This window comes from Sardina pilchardus, chromosome 3, assembly GCF_963854185.1.
Source record: "Sardina pilchardus chromosome 3, fSarPil1.1, whole genome shotgun sequence".
NCBI classification, from domain to species: Eukaryota; Metazoa; Chordata; class Actinopteri; order Clupeiformes; family Clupeidae; genus Sardina; species Sardina pilchardus.
In genome coordinates, this window is record NC_084996.1 from 8,961,932 (window position 1) to 8,985,588 (window position 23,657).

The 23,657-nt window shown below is 40.1% G+C and overlaps 2 protein-coding genes and 1 long non-coding RNA gene across 4 annotated transcripts; 1 reads left to right on the top strand and 2 right to left on the bottom strand.

The window, feature by feature from the left end:
- Positions 1 to 98: 98 nt before the first annotated feature.
- LOC134076539 (perforin-1-like) lies at positions 99 to 6,333 on the bottom strand. Its single transcript, XM_062531649.1, has 5 exons — positions 6,234 to 6,333; positions 4,648 to 5,203; positions 2,702 to 2,840; positions 2,031 to 2,248; positions 99 to 1,662 (listed from the first exon to the last, which is right to left on the bottom strand). The coding sequence occupies exons 2-5, from the start codon at positions 5,178 to 5,180 to the stop codon at positions 801 to 803; spliced, it is 1,752 nt and encodes a 583-aa protein (XP_062387633.1). The 5' UTR covers positions 5,181 to 5,203; positions 6,234 to 6,333; the 3' UTR covers positions 99 to 800.
- Positions 6,334 to 15,573: 9,240 nt separating this feature from the next.
- LOC134076066 (uncharacterized) lies at positions 15,574 to 18,100 on the bottom strand. The gene is made up of 4 exons (XR_009938530.1): positions 17,842 to 18,100; positions 16,737 to 16,828; positions 16,536 to 16,624; positions 15,574 to 15,949 (listed from the first exon to the last, which is right to left on the bottom strand). It is a non-coding gene; the product is annotated as an uncharacterized LOC134076066 (long non-coding RNA).
- A 469-nt stretch (positions 18,101 to 18,569) lies between these two features.
- Positions 18,570 to 22,259, top strand: LOC134076067 (lectin-like). Of its 2 annotated transcripts, none has more exons than XM_062531072.1 (6): positions 18,570 to 18,690; positions 20,720 to 20,840; positions 21,104 to 21,225; positions 21,329 to 21,460; positions 21,552 to 21,654; positions 21,756 to 22,259. In XM_062531072.1, the coding sequence occupies exons 2-6, from the start codon at positions 20,780 to 20,782 to the stop codon at positions 21,824 to 21,826; spliced, it is 489 nt and encodes a 162-aa protein (XP_062387056.1). In that variant the 5' UTR covers positions 18,570 to 18,690; positions 20,720 to 20,779; the 3' UTR covers positions 21,827 to 22,259. The 2 variants fall into 2 exon arrangements, with proteins under 2 accessions (XP_062387056.1, XP_062387055.1); XM_062531071.1 differs by having other exon boundaries at positions 18,621 to 18,690; positions 20,755 to 20,840.
- The last annotated feature ends 1,398 nt before the right edge of the window (positions 22,260 to 23,657 follow it).

Below are 23,657 nucleotides of genomic sequence, written 5' to 3' on the forward strand. Positions count from 1 at the left end.
AGTGAGGCGATAGGTCATAAGCACCGCTTGTAAAATGGCACCCTCTAGCGCAGTGAGTCGAAATTACAAGTACAAGGACAAAGAATTAGCTCAGCACATTTTAGCTCCGTTGATTTTTATTACCAGACTCAACGACCATTAAAAATACATGCATCAAAAGCTACAAAAAATACAAAAGATACAATAAATGGGGGGAAATCCTTGGCCTTCGCATAAAATAACATTACACCAATGTTTTTGCAGCAGTGACTGATAACCCTGAGGTTTGACAACAGCATGACTGTCATTCTGGGAATCATTCAGTCGATACGTCAATGTGTGCATCAGATTTGTAAATAAAGCTTGAAAATACCTGATTGCTACACAACAAGGTACTCACTCAAGAGCACCTAAGGTTTTGAGTAATACCCACATAAAAAACACTAGGCAGCCTGAAGCTTCTACATACTCGCTTTTTAAAACTTTGCCCACAAGGGGACAGCAGAAATGAGACAGTATAAAGAAGTGTGCAATATGCTCTAAAGAGCCTTATCTTGATATGGTTTGGTTCTTGCCAAATTTGTACATATGGCACTGCCTATATATAGTACAGTATGTCATTACCATAGACATGAACTGTAACAAAGTGCGTTTCATCACAAATGCCATAAACACTTGCACTATGTTGCATAACGTTTTATATAGAGATAGAGGAGCTAGATAAACCTCAGGTTAGCATAAATATAACATAATGCAATAAAGCTGATGATCATCATTCTCTCTGAGTAAATACATCCTGCCTGAAACAACAAAGATGAAGTTTAATTTGGGTCAGTCACATTCAAAAGTGAAGGGTGTCCATCTTGAAATACTCCCATCTTCACGAGCATGTCCTTCGGTATGGGTCGGGCGTGACGAGACACGTACAGCTTCTCCAGGTGACCGTTCATGGGAGAGCTCACGTACTCAGAGCAGGACGGGCCACTCAGACTTGGGCCACAGATCACTTCGATTTTGTAGAAGAACAGCCCGTGGTCCATGCGACACACATCCTCCTTGGTCCCTTCCTTGAGGTTCACCGTGCATGTTCCGAGCAGGTCGTCATCCCACTTGTTGTCCTCGTCCCACACCTCGAACTTCACCATGCTGGTCTTGGAGAGGATGACATCACCAAGGTCAAAGGGCATGTTCCATTCAGGTGAGTTGTTGTTCCAAACCACCGGGGTCCGCGCGAGCGGGATGCCCTGGGGGTTGAAGACCTTCACGTAGCCGTCTGTACCTGTGGTGGAGTCCCCCCACAAGCCTTTGGCTCTCACCGCGGTGACGACGACCCGAGAGAGACCGCGTTTGGTGGGACAACAGTCGCTACCGACGCCGGGGTTGCCATGGCAACTGCACACACAGGGCTCCGCTGGGTTTCTTTTGACACCAGACTTGCAGGGCTCAGAGCAGTTCTGCCAGAGTCCACTCTCTAAGACGTAATGCCTGATGGCTTTGCGCAGTTCTTTTCGCACTGGAAAAACTTTGGGGGTCAGCAATTCATGGAGGGGATCCAGCGAATAGGAGATCACATCTGGGTTGATTGGCAGGGAGGAGAGCCACTCCTTGTAGGCGGCCGGGTCTTTGTCTGCAGAGAAGAGAAGTTCAGGCTCAGTGGTATGGCCACCAAAGATCTCTGTGAGCCTGTCAGGACGAATGAGGGAAAAAAATCAAATTCAATTGTTTGTATCACCATTATCACATTTCCTACTGACCTAAGGACCAAACCCTATTGAGTAAACAGACAGGACAATGGCAAAGAAACATCATTCCAACAAGGACACTATGCCATGAATAAAGACCTTAGGACAGTACATGTCCTATGGTATCATAAAAAAAAAACATTTTAGGACAGTGCTCTAAACCATAAAGAAGATCTTAGGACCTCGCACTGTACAATAAAAAAGATTTTAGGACATACTGTAGCACTGCACCATAAAGAAGATCTTAAGACAGATGAACATGACTCAAGCACCACACAGGTCTATTCCCAGGTGTAGTCCTCTGCTCACCTGTCATTGAAGTTGCTGGAGAAGCTGTTCTTGTTCTCCATCTGTTTCTTCTCCTCCTGACAGTGCTTCAGCTCAGCTCCTGCCCCCACCTTCCCTTGCACGCTGGCCTCAGCCTCCAGATTCAGACAGCTCTGGATCTCGTCCGTGCTCAGGCCCTGTAGAGAGGCCATGCACTGCCTGATGCTGGTCACCGACTGCACCATCCCGCCCAGAGTCACCTGAAGGCAAGAAATTATTATCATTATAATTATTATTATTATTATTATTATTTTTATTATTATTATTATTATTATTATTATTATTATTATTATTATCGTTATTATTATTGTAATTCAATAGATTTCCCTCTGAAAACAAATATTGGTTTAGTACAGATGTGTACAATGTAAAGTACAGTGTTTTGTGCAATAAAATCGTGTATAAAATCTGAAATCATATATTGTATCAAATACATACAGAATACAGTACATTAATTAATGTTTTACATTTGTGCAAAATATTGAAGGTATAACATTGAGGGTCTCTCTTCTCATGAAATAGATTACAGGCATCGGAGAGACTCTTTTCACAGCAAAGGATGTTTTTGCCAAGAGGCTTGCCATTAGGCTATAGACATAATGTAAAAGAATGTGATTTATATGTCACATGGATAACCTGCTCCGCATGTTTACCTTTGTCATGTAATGAGTGCCAAAGTTGTCAATGAGTTTGTAGAAGCGCTGTTTGTTCTCACTGGTGTATTTCTTTGGAAGTTGACGTATGGCACGCTCAAACTCCGGGTGGAGAGAGGGTTGGTTGGAAATCCTGTAGCTGGACAAGTCAACAGAGAGAGTCAGTGAGTCAGGTGAAGAGTCAAATAAAATGTATCTCTCTGTCGTATTTAAAAGTGTGTACAGTAATTTCCTGTGTACTAGCCAAATTGTGTGTAAGCAAGTGAAAAGAAACAAAACCATATTAATACCATATGAATTGCCCCATGTGTATTAACCTCATAGCTGAAGAAATTTTGCAAATTCAATGTATAAGCCACGGCCAGAGATGTATAGTAACGAAGTAGAACTACTTAAGTACTCTACTTAAGTACTGAAATGCAGTATCTGTACTTTACTGGAGTATTATTTTTTTCTGCTACTTCTACTTTTACTTCACTACATATTTTCGATGAGTATAGTACTTTTACTCCGATACATTTTTTATGTGCTCCATCGTTACTCGTTACTGGTGTGTCGGTCACGAACAAATCCGTTCCGGATTGCTCACAAAGTCCTAGTCACACTGATGCGTGTCACTTGTTGACGGCACGATCTAGCTTTCCAATGGTATTACTGTAAATAGTTGCTGTAATTAAGGGTTCGCGAGAAAATCAAGGTGAAGTTAGGCTACATGAGAAGCATTTATTTGTACAATAAGTCATTCTCGAGTAGCCTAATCCCGTTTTTAAATTGCAACATTTCTTCTTGGTCTCCGACTTCAGTCTGTGTAGCACCCCACAATAACTTCATATGAATTTCAAAATGTTTGAAATACAAACATATGAAGCCACCTTTTCACTGAGTGTGGGGAAGTACGCCTTGTAATGTCTGGTCTCCACTGGTGTGGTCGGGCTCCCATATCAAAATTCTTAACTTATGTTAAAACAATTGTCACAAACAATTGACACTATAGTCTTATCATGATTAGATAGATAGATAGATAGATAGATGGCTACAGACGATCAATGATTCTGTATACCTATTATCGTATTAAAAGTGAGTTGTATCGGTCACAACACCCCTACAAATGACATTGGGAAACCTATACAGTTATATTTATTCACCTTGTTTTACTACTACCACATGTTTGTAGCCTAGTCTAGGGCCTAGGCTATGGCCCCTGTGTGTCTGCCAAGGGGCCTGCACTAAAAGATTTTGCTGATACCTTTTGCACCCATCTCGTTCGCAAATCAGCTAATTACATAATACTTCTACTTTTACTTTCAGTACTTGAGTAGTATTTTAAAAAATAAACTACTTGCAATACTTAAGTACAAAACATGTTTAATACTTTAGTACTTCCACTTAAGTACGGTTTTTAAAGAGCACTTCTACTTCTACTCAAGTCACTTTTTTGATAGAGCACTTGTACTTCTACTCAAGTCTGGATCTCTAGTACTTTATACATCACTGGCCACGGCTAATACAATGCGATAACCACAATAGCGATATACAGCCAGTAGGTATGTAGGAAATGTATGTACAGTATGTAAACACATATACTGTTCACCTCAGTACTGTAACTGTGTATTTTTCACTTATATTTGATTACTTTATTTCTTCTACCAAATTGCCAATATTGATTCTAATAAATCAGGTTTAAACAAAAATGGAAATAAACATATAGAAAGCAATATTTGAGTCTGTAGAAGAACTATATAGACATCTGTGTTTGTAGGGGTTGCTCGAGAATATCCCCATGCCTATGGCCGAATCACAGTCGTGGGGATAGCGTATACTTCACCAACCCCAGAAACACCATAGAGTTCCATATTGCCTTGCATTGCACATGTTCAGTTTGGAACACCACAGCTAACAATTCCAAAGATAAAGATGCTAAAAAAAAAAAAAAGGCTTTTCCATACCTGTAGAAACCACAGTCCATCTTGTGGCTTACAAACGTAAACTTGTCCTTCTTTGTTTTTTCCATAGAGTACCCAGCCAAAGCTGACTTGGTCCCAGCCAGCATCAGAGAGCCCTTTGCTGCTTTGGCATCTATCCCTAGGCTAGCCTTCCAGTTGTTCTCCACACTGGAGGAGCTGGAGCTGACCAGGGACTCGCTCGACTGGTGCTGTGAGCTGGCCACCTTCATGCTGCATTTCTGACTGGGTCGCCAGTCCACCACAGCTGCTGGGATTTTCTGCATCTTGCCCTCTTGGTACGGGTTCCTGCACAGCATGCAGGTGTTGTTCTCCCGTCTCCATAGGTTCATGTTGATGACGAAGGCTCCCTTGCGCTGCAGCTTGGTGATGTCGAAGCCCTCGCCGGCCAGGTTGGATCCCGGGGCAAACTCGGCCTCGTTGCACTCGCGGGGTTTACCTCGGGTGCAGGACGGGGTAGTTTGGGGTATGAGGGTAAGATGGATAGCCACCATAAAGGTGACTAGAAAAACACTCATGGTCAAACGGCCTGGAGATGTGTCTGTGGAAAGGAGCAAGTCTGATTTTTATAATGAACAAGCAAACAAGCAAAAACAGAAGAAAGTCCCTGAAAGGTGCAGTCTGCGATACACTTTCAAATTCTGTGAATTCTTCCACATGGTCCTCTCTCTCTCTCTCTGTGTTGTTTGGAAACAAGCATAAATGATGTATCATCACTGCTGTGCCTTTAAGTATATCTACTGTAAATTTGACAGCCCTTGTCATTTTAGTGAGCAACAGAACAGTGCTTTGCAGGGACCAGTTTTACCTCCCAGAATGAAACACTCAAAAATGAGGGGTCATGTTAACAGTTTGTGGCATTAAAAACTCTATTCATAGGATATACTGCTGTTTTTTTTTTTCTTGTGCTAAAATGAACAGAAATCATTGAGTTCATACAGTGTTAATAGGTGTGAAGACACTTTTAAGTTGAGGTGTAAAAATCACAGCTGTGTTGCGTTTATCACGTCTAATCTACCATATGTCAAATTGACCACAGATGCGTTGCGAAACAGAAAGTGCAACTTTTCAAAATCGCAAGGTATTTTGTCGCACTTCAGCTTCCTTTATGTACCTCTTCTCAACTGCAGCTGTTTTGGACTTCGTTCAAAGGCATGGTTTTTGAACTTTTATAGTGTGTCACAAACAATAGCCTACTGTATGTGGCATGAATGAAGGAGGAATTGTCTTCATTAAGATCTTGCAAGAGTATCTCAAAAGTATCCCAGCACTGGGGGATCTTGGCTATTTCCTGAAAGCAACTACAGTGTATGACCATATAGGTTGTTACAGTAGTTTTCAAATTGTCTTAGACAATTGTAATAGAACTGGAGATTCAAGGTCTAAACAACATGAAACTGAAACAAATGTCTATTTAAATGTGCCTTTAACTTGAGTAGGTATCCTAGTCAAGTATTTCAATGTTGTTAATAATTTTCTTTGTGAAGAACCTGACATCAAGAACAATGTCTTCCAAACAAAGAACGATGTATTCTACGGAGGTATTGTGCATATTCAACTGAAGCTCTTACCTTGATCCTGTCCTTGCAGCGGCCGTTATGTTGTCTTAGACATCAACTGATGGCTTTAAGAGTCTCTCATGTTTTCTGACAATGCTTTTAACCTGACAAGTGACATCAAGTGACTCAAGACAGAGGTGGGAGGTGGAGCAAATGGTTTGCGGATGGAAATGTTTGGTGGTCTCAGTAATGTTTACCATGATTCAGAGGTAGGGCAGCAGAGAGACACTAAAAGTGAGAAACGGTGAGGGAGGGAGAGAATGAGAATGAGAGAGATAGAATGAGAATGAGAGAGACACACACATAGGCAAATATTGTGTTGGGGTGTGATGGATGACTGTTACTATTCGGTGTCTCACCTTTTTTTTTGTAGTGGCTTCATTCCGTGAGTAAAGCAACAGCACTATGAAGCACCATGAGGTGGTCGTGGGGGGAGTGTGGTTTGCCTATGAAAGTGACACCATTTTTCAAGTGAATTCTACTTCCAGTCTGATGATGGTTGAATCTCTCATGCCATTTCTCTGAAGTGGTCAGGAAACTGAAACCTTTAACCCCTCAAGTTGAGATCTTGGTAACAGAAAAAATGCAGTAAGCTTGCAGGTCGCCATGTTAGGGCCTGTGTCCACCAATCACATTGTTGGCGCCGATGGTGGCTATTCACAGCATTGATGTCACTGAAAATGAGAGCGCCATCAGCACAAATAACGCAAATGATGGACACAGGCCCTTAAACTGCTAATTTCATGCCAGTAAAACCACAGCTGGTTGAAACATCTATCCTACACAACTGATTGTCTTGGAAATTCTGGTAGTCATGAAGACCACTTACATGATTGTATAACTAGATGTACCGTGAAGCGGCACAAAATGACCACCACTCAGTCCTGCACAGTCTCTGCGCAAAAAGGCTCTCAGGATCCGCTCTAATTCATCCCAAAGGCGTTCTATTGGGTTGAGGTCAGGACTCTGCGCAGGCCAGTCAAGTTCATCCACACCAAACTCTGTCCTCCATGTCTTTATGGACCTTGCTTTGTGCACTGGTGCACAGTCATGTTGGAACAGGAAGGGGTCATCCCCGAGCTTGGCTTGGTAATAATAATAATAATAATAATAATAATAATAATAATCATATCTGGTGTAGTCACATCGAAAGTCTTGGAAATCTGAAATGCATTGCTGTATCACACAGGATTCCATTTTGTATTGCTGAGGATGAAGTGAGTTTTGTAAGTAACTCTGTACTTGGAGGAGGTGGGAGACTTTTTGTAGCCTCTCAGTTTTAAAAAATATTAGTCATTGGATAGATAATTGAGCACTGAGCAAAAGGGATATGAGGGATTGTCAAAGTTACTAAACCACAATATACTGGAATTAAACCAGTCTTACTTTTCTTCAACCACAATATAATTATTTTGAATTAAACTATTTTTGCTGCACCACTCAATTTATCAGAACCAGATAAGAGTGAATCAGCTAGTTCTTAAACGGGAAGGCAAAAATGATCACATGGTTTGTGGGAAACCTTGCTGCAACCACTTCCTTGTGTCACCCAAAGCCTTTGCAAGAACACGGAGATAATCAAGCAGCAGCTGTTAGTGTTGCATGTGTTTGTTAATGGCCGCCTTCCCAGATTCGTTAAGAGCACTCCTAGGAAGATCTTAGCTCTGAAGAGCTTCTTAACGAACCGATGCTTCATTTCAAGAAACATTGACTTTACAATTTATAATCTAGCCTATTATTGTCAAATATATTAATCCAAACATATATGCCTATTCACAGTACATGCCTGCTCATCAACACCATAATGTTTTAGCTACAATTTCATGTAAACACACTTCATATTACGTGCAGATCACACACACACACACACACACACACACACACACACACACACACACACACACACACACACACACACTCTCTCACACACACACACAGAGAGAGAGAGACATTAGCATGGGAATATTTTGCAAAGCTACTGTGGTGAAAGAGGTTTTGTTCTTTGGTTGTTGGTAATTTGTTGCTCATTTCTGAGAAAAACCCACATTCTAATAGGCAGGGTTATTTATGTCTGCATGTCTGTATTTAAAGGTGCACTATGAGATCCTGAATGATGTTACTTCTGTTGACGTTCCACGTAAATAATCAAAACACTACTTTCTGATGCATGCTAAATCAAGTTTTCTCTCTGCCCCCAACCCATATGTGCATGCACTAACCCCCAACCCCTCCCCTAAACATCTTGTTGGTGTTTAGCTGAAATATGGTTTGTTATGTTTTGGTACACAGCCTGTGCCCTATAGTGTTTGTTTGACGTTTTGTGTTGTCTACAAAGACCGGATTTTTTCACAATGTATTCAGGGAGCAGGCAGAAAGCTGATCAAAGATCGAAAAACCATGCAAGATCTCATAGCGCACCTTTAAGGTCAATTAACAATATTTTGCTAAATGTGTCAGTAAAATGTGTCAGCAATGAAGACAAAACAAACATATGTACAGGGCGTCCAAGAGATTAGTCAATATTTCTTGATTTGCCACTGAGATCAGAAATGGCTTGTGGCTAGTTGTCCAGGCTGAGCACCAACTTTTTTACTGCTAAAATTTCTAATGCTTTCACTCTGGTGTAGAGAGAACACATGATGATGCCAGTTGGGCAGGGATAGAGGGTGGAAAGGAGCCAGGATAAGGATGAGATAAGAGAAGCAGGGCAAACATGCATATGTTTTAAAGTTTCGAAAGTTTTAAAATGAAATTGAAAAATACAATTATAGAATAACATGACAAGGGGAAGAACAGGGCTATCTAATACTAGTTTCAAAAGAAAACATATAAACATCAGTCCATCTGTTCTTGAATTTGTATATGGGACATGATTCGTCCACTCAAAGATGAAAAGTGGATAAAGGGTGGTAAGTTCATATAAAATGTGGACTTTGAAAGTGGAGCTCCAGAACAAATAGGGACAAAACTGGACATATTTAGACTAGTTTGTTCTTCCAAGAATAATGATACAGGTACTATGATCAGTCAATAACACATGCTTTGAGCTGATACACGAAAGATCCTGATGATTATATCTGACTATGTAAGCATATGAAATTTGTATAACATTATCTCAGTCTGGAGTTGACCACATCTTAGAGACAACGAGACAATTGAGATAGCATGTGGCATACAGGAAATGCACATATCTCAAACCCACGTCAGTGAGCTGTTAGTTTCTGTTCATTGTGGTTGGTTGGTTTGTGGTATTCTTTTTGAGTGTTTCCGGGCAGGAAAGGGAGAGGCTGGCTATAGATTATAGTGTAATAATCTTGTGCCTTTGCTTCATATGAAAATCATTATAGGCTACATATCATGCACTCTAAGTACATGTCTCATGTATGTGTTTGTCACAATACTGTTGACTATGCAAGACTTGCTTCTAAATGTATACAAAACGTTGGCTGACTACTAATAATCAAAATACAAGCCAAATCAATGAAAAGGAAAAAAGACACACATGTACACACATACATACTGTACGTACACACAGGTACGCACTCATACAGACGCACACACACACACATAAACACACACACACACACACACATAAAGACAGACACATACACACACAGTAGACAGGCAACTACACACACACACACACACACACACACACACACACACACACCTGCACGCACACACACATAAACACTTACACGCACACATGCACAAACACACTCACATGCATGCACACGCATACACAAACATGCACACGCACATAAACACACACACACACACACACACACACACACACACACACACACACCATTATCCCCACCACTCACAAGCAAAACTCAGAAAGAGAAACACACACACACAAAAGCAAGCACACACATGCACACACTCATTTGCATATAAAAGTTGCATTAGGGGATGGAAACAAATTGACAAGCGTGATTTGTTGGAGAGAATGTGCAGGACTGAGTGGCGGCCATATTGTATACCGCCTTGTGGTACATCTACTGTAGCTCTATAAATTATTATGGAGCTAGAGCAGGAGGACCACACTTATTTTATACAATGGAATCAAGAGGTCATCTCAATCCATCCCACTCACTGATGGTATAGCGCCACATCGTTAAAAATGAAAATGCAAAACTGAGGCTCCTGTATTTTACCTGTAAGATCACTATGACACCCTCTGAATGCATGCTGGAATGTGGAACTCCGTTCATAGGGGACCATACAATAAATTCACGTATGTGTATGTACATTTAGTAACTGTACACAAATCAGCCTGCAGGTGATAGTGTTGAGCCAAGGGTTGTTGGATGAAGTTGTACACACACACACATACACATACACACACGCACATGTACACAAGTAGATGCACAAGTGAACTCACTCACACACATACACACACACATACACACACACACACACAGAGAGAGAGAGAGAGAGAGAGAGAGAGAAGCACACATATCCACATAAGCACACACATACACAACAGTGGCAAGAGTAGGGGAGGGGAGAATGTGCAGGATTGGGTGGCAGTCATGTTTTGTATCACTCTGTGGTACATCTAGTTCTCTTGGCCTTTATCAGCTGTACTTTGGGGATTGCATATGCAACTCCTACTCTCTTGTTTATTTTTGAAGCAGTACACCAAACTATTATTTCCACACTTTCTCTCACATATATTTAAAATGTACAATTATCCATGGTAACTCCATCTCCCTTTCTTCCAGTAATGTTAAATCTATTGATATGTCTTTAAACATCCATGGAGCAACACTTGAGTATGCTACTGTTGGGCCTACACTATTGTAACATTCTCTTGCAACATATCCTATTGTCCAACCAAAACTTGTACTCCTTTTTCCCTTCTCTTGACAGGACATTAGAACACTCTGACTAGGATGGTCCTCTTTATGACCCTTCCAGTTTGGCCAAAGAACCAGGGCCGGCTGCTCTCTTCTTAGCTTTAAAGAGAAACTATGCAGGATTGGCGATTTCATCTGCGGTTTCGGTTTCGTTTTCGCTCGTTTTATGCATGCATATTTCTCTGCAGAGCTTCCCCGACAGCTTTAGCGTGTATATTTATACATATATAGGCTATATAAAAAATAGATAAATTGCAAGCGTGGTTCTTCATGTTCCTTACGCGTCTCAGCCTTCCCGATGTAAACAAGGAGCGATCGTCTCCTGAACAAACTGCAAGGTTGCAATAGCGGATAGGGACACTGGGGGCGGGAGGAAATATTACTGTTTTCGAGTCAAGCAAAACCACGATTTCTAAGCGATTTTATGACTATGAAAAAGTTGCATAGGGTCTCTTTAAGTGTAACACTGGCAAATAAATTACCTCAGGCTTTCTCTACATGAAAACACATCAAAATAGAGGTACCACATAGCGGTTCGAAATATGACCGCCACTCAGTTCTGCACATTCTCTCCACAAAAATAAATGACGCTTGTTATTGTGTGTGTGTGTGTGTGTGTGTGTGTGTGCATGCGTGCATAAGTGTGTAAGCACTTTTAATGATTACACTTCTGATAGATGATAAATTGCATTTTGTTGTACTGGTTGTACTTACTTTTGCAATGACAATAAAGTTAAATCTAATCTAATCTAATCTAATATAAATACTCACACCAGGTAAAAACTCCTCCAAACACACCATAGGATCTATTGATCCTCTCCCTCTTCTGATTATTTTTGATCAGAATGTATGAATAGCCTACATTAGTATGAATGCTAAAGTCCTAGAATGACAGAATGTATCAAGGTGAATAAGCTTTGCTTACTACTTTGATGTAGGCCTACTGTTGTGCTACTCTTTGTAGCATAATACCACACAATGCATTGCAGACAATATGAGTAGCAAGATTCCTAGAATCACACGCATGTCGAGTTAATATTTTTTTAAAGTTATGTATTTTTCATAAATTCTTCCAAACTAGTGAACAGCATGAAAGCACAGGTTGGCGAGCCATCTTTTGGGACTTGCTTTATCTGGCTTTTATTATTGTCAATGCATTTAACATGTGATGTTGAAGAAAAGAATAGCAGCCAAAGCAAAGACAGTCAGATTGAGAGAGTGCAATAGAGAGTGAAGAAATAGAGTAGAAGTAACTTACAACAACTGAAATGAAGGGAACTATTAAGTAATAGGCAGAGGCAGAGTCAGGCACATCTTAAAATCAGTCGCAAAAATAGTAGCAAATCAAAAATAGTAAATCATACATGACATAAAGTAACATTCATGGTTTATAAATGTGTTTAAAATAGCCTAATTTGAGTTGAGATCAAGGGCCTAAACCAATAAAAAAATGGCAGAGACTTGCACCCGGGTGTAAATAATGAACATTACTATTTACACCCGGGTGCAAATAATCAACATTACTATTTACACCCGGGTGTAAATAGTGTAATAATCAACATTACTATTTACACCCGGGTGTAAATAGTGTAATAATCAACATTACTATTTACACCCGGGTGTAAATAGTGTAATAATCAACAATACTATTTACACCCGATGTCTAACATCCATGTTCTCTGTCAATAGGCCTGTGTATTTACCAGCTCTACAGTAGGCTAGGCCTAATAGTTTTGAACAGTTTTTAGCTGTTTTGCCATGTCTGGGTTACTTGGAAGTGATTATACAAATATTAGGGTAATGAGTGGTCATGTGGTAGCTTCATCAAAGACAAGCTACTTTAAAGAGTTGTTTTCTGAGTTGTCTTCCAGGCAGCGCTGCCACTGTTGACTTAAAAACACTTAATCCTACTCCTAACCTTAACCCTAACCTTAACCTAACCTTAACCCTAACCTTAACCTTAACCCACGCCTAAGCGCCTTCCAGGCAGCGTTGGGGGCTCAAAGTCAAAACACAACCTTTCTAACAACTACTGAAGCCTACTTATACTTAACTCTACTCATAACTGAAATAAAACCAGTAAATCTTTGACAGGTTCAAAAAGCACAAACTCTTATTTGCCGCGAGGTAACGTCATCTAAGAAAAAAGAAGTCATGGTGCGTACTTTGGCAGGCAAAAAAAAAAAAGAATTAATCTGAGGTTCGAACCCAGCACCTCGAGCATGGTAAATCAGTCACTTTACCGCTGTACTGCGCCCCGCTGAACAAAAAGGGGAGAATACTAATTATTGACTCACTTGTTGGGGTTGCTAGGTAACGGTAAACAAAACAAAAAGATCGTGGCTGCATCCGAATAGTCAGTACATACTAGCTTCGTTTAGAACGTACTACTCAACCGTCAATTTAGTACGTTATTTATGTATGCGAGCGAGTAGTAGGCATACAATTCGGACGTACTGGGCAGCCATTTTGCCTGTCCTTTGACCCCGGATGTTTACATGTGACGCGAACACAATGACCGACGCATGCCGCGAAATTTTAAAGCCACCTCGGAGAATTGACCTCAGAGCCGTTTATTCGTCTTATTTCTCTTTAAACCGCTGAACGTATTTACGAGAATGACCTCCGAGCCGTTTATTCATTAAGTTTTGCTTGACACAACTGAACGTATTTACGAGAATTTACCTTAGAGCAGTTCATTCATCTTGTTTAGCTTGACACGACCCGTCTCCATTTTTGGCCGGGGGAGTCCTGTAAATTTTGGTATCCGCCGTTCATTCCGACATACCAGCACTCCGACATTGACGTCCAATTGTCGTAGTGGAGGCATGTCTCCTTATGGGAAAAAGTCCCACCACTCCGATATATTTTTTTTTCATGGTCGCAGTGGCGGTATTTAACTTTTTTTTTCAAACAACGTGCCATTCCGACATGAGGTAATTAATAGGCTATTAATGTTACAGTTATTATTTTCCTGTCACTTCGTCTGTTTTATGACCTAGAAGGTTGTATTTGGCATCTGTGGATAGCTCTAGCTCTCCTCTTTTATCTGACATGCAAGCCATATATTTTTTACCATGGTTTCACGAGTAGCCTAAATCAAACGAAAGTAGCGGTAGCCGAAGCTATATGACATTCTTATTTGTTTGTCACTTCGTCTGTTTTTATAACACAAAAGGATCGATGTGTTTGGTATCAATGGAAAGCTCTGTTTCTCCTCTTTCATTTGATATGCGTGTCTGTTGCCTGCGATGCCTGGTCCCGGAGTAATCCAAGCGAGAGCAGTGGCTGCGTGGAGCAATATAGACTGTAAATATGATAGGCCTATACTTTGATTTAAATTCATGATTTTATTTTATTTTCATACTTGATCGTACAGACACTGTCTAGTCTCGTTAAAGCCCCGGTTCTGCTCTTTCATGCAATATAGGTCTCATCTCGCTATGACTAATAATCGCGGAGCAATGTACAGAGAAAAATGGGTGTGTTTTTTGACGCACTTTGCGTCCGTCGGGCTCATAGGGTCCGTTAAATTGTCTTGGAAAAAAATAGGATTTGTAAATTGTCGGAATGGGGGTACTAAAATGTGTCGGATTGGCAGCATGTCTAAATAGCAGCATGTCGAAATAGAGGCATGTCTAAATGGAAGCATGTCGTAGTGGTGGCATGTCTGAGTGGCAGCATGTAACCCTGTATTTTACCCTTTCTAGCCGTCCACCCGCAGTATTTCACCGTAAATCTCCCAGCTGACTAAACTGGCTTCATATGTCAACGTGAACTTGAGATTTTTACCGGGAGACGACGGCCCCTTGTCCCGAACAGTCCTGCTGCAGTTTGCCTGACGTGACTCGCGGGAGACATCGCGGAATTTTGTGTGCAATAAAAATAACTTTCATTACTCATTATAATGAGCATGCATTACTGACTAAATAAATTGCTATGATGTAGTTTAAAACAAACCACTGTTGTAAATAAGACTAGTAAACAGGCCTGCATTGTAGCACATTAATTCAATAACAAGTGTGTTTCGTACCTATTTAGCCAAACAGCATAACATGACGTGCATAACAGTATCTAAACGTTCAGTAGGCTAGCCTACAATTGTTCCAGAAATCACACATGAAAAGGTATCCCTTCGATTTCAATTCATTTTACATTTTGCACATTCCAACAGAATAACCCAGGTGTGCCTGACCTCAGTAGTTCTTGAATTTCCCCCTGGGGATCAATAAAGTATCTATCTATCTATCTATCTATCTATCTAATCACAATAATCAGACCACCTACCAAAAGTACTTGAAAATTCACACAAATCCAGTAAAATCCAAATCTAGTAAATAAATGCATAAGCTTTTATTAGTTTAACAAACAAAACCTAGCAATTGAAATTTTAAGAATGATACAAGCTTTTACAACAATCTACATGTAATAATAAATATTTGAAAACTGTATAATGATTCAAATAAATAAAGTAGCCTATAGTTAAACATAGGTAGTGTTACATAAATATTTTAAGAAGCTTTTAAAAGAAGCTTTTAAGTGTTAAGAACTTCTTAGGAGCGTTCTTTGAGCGCTCCTAAGAAGTTCTTAGCACTGAAGAGCTTCCTAACGAATCTGGGAAACCCAGCCATTCCATTGTCAGTAGTTGTGGCTTGTGATTCAAGTGTGGTGTGGGTGCTTTAAATTCTGTATTTTTGTACCATGACCAACCCAGTTACACACATGCTGACATAAACGCACGCACACACGCACGTGCGCGCACACACACACACTCTTGGCCACTGGTCTTCCTTTCTGGTGCCTCTTCTTCATTGTTGTCTCCACCTGTTTCAGCAGCAATACCAGCCGGGGGTTGTATCCAAACTGCATTTAGATATAAAGTAATATATTTTCAAGATCATTATGAGGTCTAAAGCAAGATTTCAACATGTCATCTGTCAGAGAAGTTGTGTTTGTCCACTCAAATATATTTACTGATAGCCACCTTATCTCTCTCAGTTGGGGGTTGGTCAAAGAGTTCTTTCTATGCATCCTTCTCAATTTAAGAAGCATGGACAGCATATAATTAAAAGAAAAATAATTATTCATCATTTACTGTCTGACCTACTATAACTAAAGCCCAGTCTTGCAACTTAAGCGGTCATTAACACCTCTCTTGTAATTATTTTGAGCAAACAAGACATTGTGTGGTTGTTAAATGATCATGTATTGAAGAGGAGAGAGGAAACCGCACACTCTTGTTCTGATGCCAAAATGTATTAAATCAATTTATTTAAGAAATGTTGGCATCAGAACAAGAGAGTGCGGTTTCCTCTCTCCTCTTCAACTATTACCGTGACCAGCACCTCGCTAAAACAGGTGTGCGCTGCTCTCCCTTAAAACAAAATGATCATGTATTACCAATGCCAATTACCAAGAGCAATAGATATGCGTCAACACATTTGCACACCTGAAGCAAAAGGGCTTGTGGACTTCCTTCACGAGATCCTTGTGGGTGCTCCAGTTGGCCATGTTGTGGATGTGGTAAACCAAAAGTATCTAAAAATGACAAATAAAAACAACACAGGCCTAGATTAAAGCTTATTACTATTATTTGCCTCATCTAAACAAACATGTATTACATATTCGATTAAATCAATGTACAACTTACTAATAACTCTGCTCTCTTGTCTTGTCACAAGAATTGGTTCGCAAATGCAGCCTTCTTCATCCAAAGGGGTGCAGGTAGCTGATCAGTGTTGCCTGGATTCAAAGGTGTATATTCAAATGAGTCATATAGTAGGTGGTTGGAAGGCTATATGTTCAAACTTCAAACTAAGGATATGTTCAAATTGGCTACATGATCATAAACAAGCTCCTAGTACAAAACAAAGAACTACCAAAATATGCCTAAGCTACTGATTTGATTTGTATTAGCTTTACAGTCCATGACTTCAGTTCTAACACACACACACACACACACACACACACACACACACACACACACACACACACACACACACACACACACAGAAGCAAGCTGCATAACGTAACTATGAGGTGCCAATCGCTAGATATTCTTCTTCCAAGTCCTGCTGGTTAATGTTAATCCATCTCTGTAATAATTAGGTCACGGTTCACTTTGAAAACCATAGAATTTAGCAAGTATAGCTAATATAACATTACAGCGAGGTTGACTAACCACAAACACTGTAACGTCAATTAGCCCAACAAAGTAGGCTATGAAATCATAACGTTACGTTACCACTACTGAGTGAGGCGGCGTGTATCCTCGTTCGTCCATGCAGCATTAAATAAAGAGACTTCGTTGTACTACAAAACTAACGTTAACAGATAATCGTTTTCTTGACGGGAATACACACGACATTACCCTCGATACACACAGCACAGCTGTCTCCAAAATAACAAATGTACCTCAGCTCACGTAAAGCATTGCTAACGTTAATCAGAACTCCAAAATATAACGCTAGCTTTAACCAACAATCACATTTAACGTCGTACACGACAGATTTACCAACGTACATAACGAATTTCACTTTAAAGTTGATAGTAAACTTAAAACTTAAGCTACAACAAGATTAATAGACCAACTAAAGCAGACAGATAACGTTAGACAGGCTAACATTTACATGAATTATGTCTTCTCCCGATAATACAATCGCAAATATAACTTACCTCAACTGAATTGAACTGATACATAACGTATTTTCGAAACAGCCAACGTTTAAACTCAACATTTCTACTAATATACTTACATTTATAAACATCGGTTGAAGTTGTCGCTGTCGGCCCGTCACCTTTGATTTTCCCGGCGGCTTGTCTTCTTCTACGGTTATTTGACCCCCGGTGATTTGTGGGATAGCGTAGTGACCAACCGTTGTATACTGTGGAGGTAGTAGGCCATCCGGGTACTTTTCGCCTACTAGTTGATGCCTACTAAGCATTCGGACGTACTACTACTGTGACGTACTGCGTCTCGCCTACTGATTAGTACGTTAGTATGAGTATTCGGATGCAGCCCGTGTTTCTTGATTGTGCTTGCAAACGGACGGCTTTACCCGTTCACTGAATAAAGTTTGTGGAAATTTAGCACCACTTTCCCATCTCAAATATAGTTTTAATAATCCTAACTTGTTAGATTTAGGTAGGCCATCTCCTGCCAAGATGGTCCCGCTCAGTCCCGCTATGTTGGATAGCACGCATTTCCGGTTTGGGTGCAAATAAGAAAATGCCTCCATTCCACTATTTACACCCGGGTGCAAATAATCACTCCGTAAAAAAATATATATATATAGTTGAAGTCAGAGCAAAAGACTAAGTGGGTGATTGTAGCAAGAGTGATGTGAATATCAAAGAGCGAATGGGGAATTCTACAACATGCTACACTTCGTCACACCCAAATACAAATCCAGTACATAAGCACTTTGACTCTGTAACTGAAGGTAAACAACTAACCAACTGGCCACATACACGTGGGGTAACTGCCATAAAAGTGATGAAACATTCTTGCGTAATAGGCCTCTTGGTAAAAAGAAGGGAAACACAAATACATTTGGATTCATGAATGCACACTGCCCTGGTTTTGACCTCACCACACACTACAGGTAGGAACACTGTATTTATAAACTTCATTAAATGAACATTCATTAGCCTATTAGTGATGTTACTTATAACTATTATGCAAAGCCTAGGCTATAGCCTATATGGGCCTTGAAGACGAACCAATTATGACTGACATGTTGATACTGCTACAGTACATCTCTAACTGGTAATAAAATTGAGTGGCTGGTAGATTTTGGAATTCGACTAATGATTATCAAATCGTCAAATGCATTCCTAAAGACAGTTATGTTCATAAACTGAAATCCATAGCAAAAGGGTAGATGAACATCCCAGCACAAGCTGAATCAAAGATAGGACACATTTGCAGTGAGCCTACCCACGAATGACAGGAAATAGGATCAGCTACATTTCCAAGCTCCTATAGCTGCATTAATAACAATTGAAATAAGTTGCATTTTTGTTGTTGTTGTTGTTGTTGTTGTTGTTGTTGTTAGCTTATTATTATTTCTGACCACTATTTCATTTTGGACCATGACCAACTGAGCATTATATATGTGGAGAAAAGAGCTATAAATAGCAGTCATTTAATGTTGAAGTGCTAGGTACATTTGTATCGATTTAACTCTCCTTAATCCATGGCGAGCGAATTAACTTATCACGACAAAACCGACGTCCAGAGCGATATAAGTCATTTTCCATCACATGTGTTGCACTAACTTTTGATGTGCATTGTTTTTAAGCTAATTAAGTTTTTAATGGAAAAGGGCTAATGTTGACATGCGTTATTGATTTGACGTAAACTAACTGTAGCAGAAGGGAATTTAGTTCCTGTCTGTATTGCCCGTATACTAGCAGGTAATCTGTCTTTTTTTTTTCTTTACTTAAAAAACTAGAAAAGCACTCAGAGAGCGCATCTACCTCCGCCTGCATTGCTCTTCCTAGGTTGTCATACATTTGAACCTAAACTATTCAGACCGCCACCACATGGCCATACGATGCCATTACACCACTAAGCTAAATACAGTAACGCCGGCGGAATCCCGACGGAATTACGGATCACTCCCAAAATGTAATCGTTTCTTCCTTGGGGCATGTCTGACCTTCCCTGAAAATCACTTTTTGAGTTATCTTGCTAACAAACAGACAGACAAACACACAAACAAACAGACAGACAAACACACAAACAAACAGACAGACAAACACACAAACAAACAGACAGACAAACGCTGACCGGTCCCCGATGAAAACAGAGGTAAATTAAAAAAAGACCAATTACCTGCTAGTAGGACTATTAGGGGGCACTACAGACAGGAACTAAATGTCATTCTGCTACATAACCATGAGTTATAACATTGCTATGATTCATTGATAAAGATGAACGCCATGCACCAGACATGTAGGCCTACTGTAGGTTGTTTTGTGGACGGTTGAATGATTTTGTATTGAAATGTTAATTTCGCAACAAGGGTATCCCAACGGGCAAAATGGTGTCAGAGAGCGCAGCTACCTCCGCCTGCCTTCTTCTTCCTAGGTTGTCATATATTTGAACCTACTATTCAGATCGCCAGCACGTGGCCATACCATGCCATTACACCACTAAGCTAAATACATAAACGGCTCCAGAATCCTGACGGAAACCAATCACTCCCAAAATGTAATCGTTTCTTCCTTGGGTCCTGCCGGACATTCCCTGAAACTTTCAGCGAAATCCATCCCTGACTTTTTGAGTTATCTTGCTAACAAACAGGCAGACAAACAAACAAACAAACAGCCAAACAGACAAATGCCGGTCCCCGATGAAAACGACAAACGCCAGTCCCCGATGAAAACATGTACCTCCTTGGCGGAGGTAAATAATGTCATGCCAATGTCTACTGTGCCGAGGGGCCAACATATGCTTGCTACTGTACTGTACTGTATGAGTATGGGTTTGGGGATGTGCAAGTCAAAATTGGTTGATGTATACAAGTTTTCCATGTGCATGTCCTAGAAAAAGTACTCTGTTCACATGCATTTCATGTAGGCTAGTAGTACATGTGTCAGCGTTTATGCAACCTCTCTTTGTTATAGGAGGCACCTCACAGATACCCTTTTTATTCCAAAAGGAGGTACAACTACCCATCAGAGAAAATGAAGATTTTCAGATTGATGCTAGTGATGGCTGTTGGCTTTCCTGTTTTGAGTGGCAAAGGTAAATTCATACGTTAATGCAAAACTGTTATGAGTATTTTCTTGTTAGGAGTCACTTCGAGTTAAAAGCCGTCAGACAAATGTAATATAATGTACTGCAATATACTATACTGCCATTAGAATATACTCTTTGTGTAATTACATGACACCTACAATATTACACCAAATCATAAAATAATAGATCATTAGGTGCAAGTGTACTAAAGTCTGTTAAGATTTAGTATATTTAAGCATGTTTATTTTTCACTTGGGGCCATTACACAGAAATACAAAAGTCTACTCTCAAGTTGTCCGGATGTCCCATTCAAGGCTACAAGGCATGGTTCAAAGTGGGCCCATACTGTGCCCAACATTTCCATCAGTCACTTGGATTTGGTAAGGCTGAGGTAGTGAAGACAGAGAGCATCTTGATCATGCTCAAAGCCGATCAGATCAAGTCACAGTAGCTCATTTCTCATTCAAGTCACACTAACTCCCTGTGTCTTGCAGCTTAGGTGCAGAGGGGAGCATGCAGATGGCCATCTCATATCTGTTCATAATGGCAAAATGAATGATGAACTGAAAACTCTCACTGGATCTTGGTACAGTGAGGCCTGGATTGGAGGATACAAGATACCTTGTGTAAGAGAACAAGTACATTTAACTCCATTTTATGAACACTATTTCAGGAACACTGTGTTGAGCTAAAGGCATTGCACTGTCTATCTCAAAGACCAATGACTTTGCATGGACTGATGGCTCCAAGTGGGATTACCATAACTGGGTCCCAGGGCAACCTGACGGCAGTTCTGACTGCGTTCAGATCAACTGGCACAGTAAGAGGGATTATTTTAACATCATAATCTCATTATGTCTGTGGAAAAAAAACTTTATTTTCTGCTGGGATGCCTGAGTCACCACCTGTTTTGTATTTCAGCTCCTGGCATGTTTGATGATGCAGACTGTTGTGACCAGCGTTCCTACGTCTGTGCCTTCCTGATAAAGTAGTGGGAAGATGGAGGATGCTGTGATGAAGATGTCTACAAAATGCAGTGCTATGCCATGTGAAGTGCCTTTCTACTTTCTGATTTAGATTACGGTTTGATATGCCACCGCCTCCAAGAATAGGTTGCTTGTCGGTTTGATAAACAATTTCTTACCAAAGCCAGACTTACCGTGTCCTCTTCATGTAATATAACACCAAAGATTAATGTTGTTCATTAAGTCTGATATATCACAATATTACTCTAACTGTGATATATAATTTATTGATTGCATCATAAAAAAGAGGAGGGAAAAAATATCATTTTATGTGCATATGTTGTTGTTATAAGTCACCATAGGAAAACATTAGTGTATAGAGTTGATTGAGATGACTAGCAGATGTTGATTAAACACACATGCATCTACTCTATTAAATAAAGATCATATTCACCCTTCATTTCTTGAAGTTGCATATTTAGCGTACACCCTAATCAGTATTTGCATACAGTGTCATACAGTTAAGGACAGTAGACTTTGTCAGGTTTAAACAACTTATCTGAGTCTTTGTAGGTTAAATGGGTCAGCCACAGGTAAATGTATAGGAACAGCTTGTCGTCCTATGAGCAAAATAGTTATAACCTATTAAATATACAGCTGACATATTTCACATATATTCATCTGGACGCGATCTAATTTAGCTTCAAAACTCACTAAATATCATTCTCTTCCTGGTCTGAAATATTGATTTGTAGGCAAAACCCTATAGGAGTCTGATACAAAATGTTCATTTAAAAGAAAAGTGGTCAGACGGATTTAGAGGCTTTTGCATCTGAACCCTTCAGCTGAATGTCTCGTCTAGTGTACCATGCCATGCTCTGCCACAGTCGACAAACCAGTTATTTGGTCATTTATTAGAGATACAAGTTATTCATCTTATGGAGTCAGATAATCATGTTTTTTCTCGTAATGACATTACCATCTAACTTCTCAGTCTATTTTGTCTATTGAAGCACTTGACAAGACTATTATTAATTTCTGGTTTTACAGAGAGTCCTTTGGACACCATGGATAAGAATGTGAATATGGACGACTGGCCTTAATTTGACATCTGTGAATTACATGTCACTCACGCTGTCAAGTGGGCATTTATAAGGCATGGTTCAATGCCAAATGACTACCCCCACTCAAACAAAGGCCTTCCTTAAGGTCCTATAGGCCCATCATACAGAGAAAACCAAACTGGTTTGATGGCCACTTCTGAAATATCTGTAAAATGTTTGTTGTGAATATAATCCATCCATGTTTGGTCTTGAATTAATACTTATAATGTCTTTAGGAACAATGTCGTCCTATCCACAAAATAGTTATAAACTGTAAGGAATAGCCATATGTCATTATTTAACCATCACAAGGCCAATTGCCATCGGTTTCAAGAGCATATAAGCTAATGCTCAGGTAACATTACTCGAAACAGAGAAGTTGGAGAAGTTGCGCTCTAATAGGAGCATTCGTTTTGTGATTCTATGTATTCCTTCCATATTTTGAAAGGCCATCTGTCGCACAATGTTATCTGTATGAACTGTGATCATAATCAGGTTTTTTTGTGTTGTGATGTCCAACTGCCTTTCACTCTATGTTCCAGACATAAGTTCATGCCAAGGCACTAAAGACGGTGTGATGAATGAGGAAAAAGAGCTTTGCAGGCTGTGATGCTGAGTGGTGGCTGTGGTCGCCCCCTGGTGGTCCCGTCGCCGCTTCGCTGGACATTTCGGAAGTGTTTATTTTCATGTTTCATTCAGATAAAAATGCATGCAGCTGTATAACATCAGAGAGTCCTCATCACCTCAGTCTGCCT

Bases quoted from the DNA above. Each gene is read 5' to 3' on its own strand.
- LOC134076539 (XM_062531649.1), bottom strand. From the start codon at position 5,180: ATGAGTGTTTTTCTAGTCACCTTTATGGTGGCTATCCATCTTACCCTC. The intron at 2,841-4,647 runs GTATGGAAAAGC...TGACTTGTCCAG, and splicing joins ATGGACTGTGGTTTCTACAG to CTACAGGATTTCCAACCAAC. The intron at 1,663-2,030 runs GTGAGCAGAGGA...TCGTCCTGACAG, and splicing joins TCCAGCAACTTCAATGACAG to GCTCACAGAGATCTTTGGTG.
- LOC134076067 (XM_062531071.1), top strand. From the start codon at position 18,647: ATGAATGCACACTGCCCTGGTTTTGACCTCACCACACACTACAG. The intron at 20,841-21,103 runs GTAAATTCATAC...GCCATTACACAG, and splicing joins TCCTGTTTTGAGTGGCAAAG to AAATACAAAAGTCTACTCTC. The intron at 21,226-21,328 runs GTAGTGAAGACA...TGTGTCTTGCAG, and splicing joins TTGGATTTGGTAAGGCTGAG to CTTAGGTGCAGAGGGGAGCA.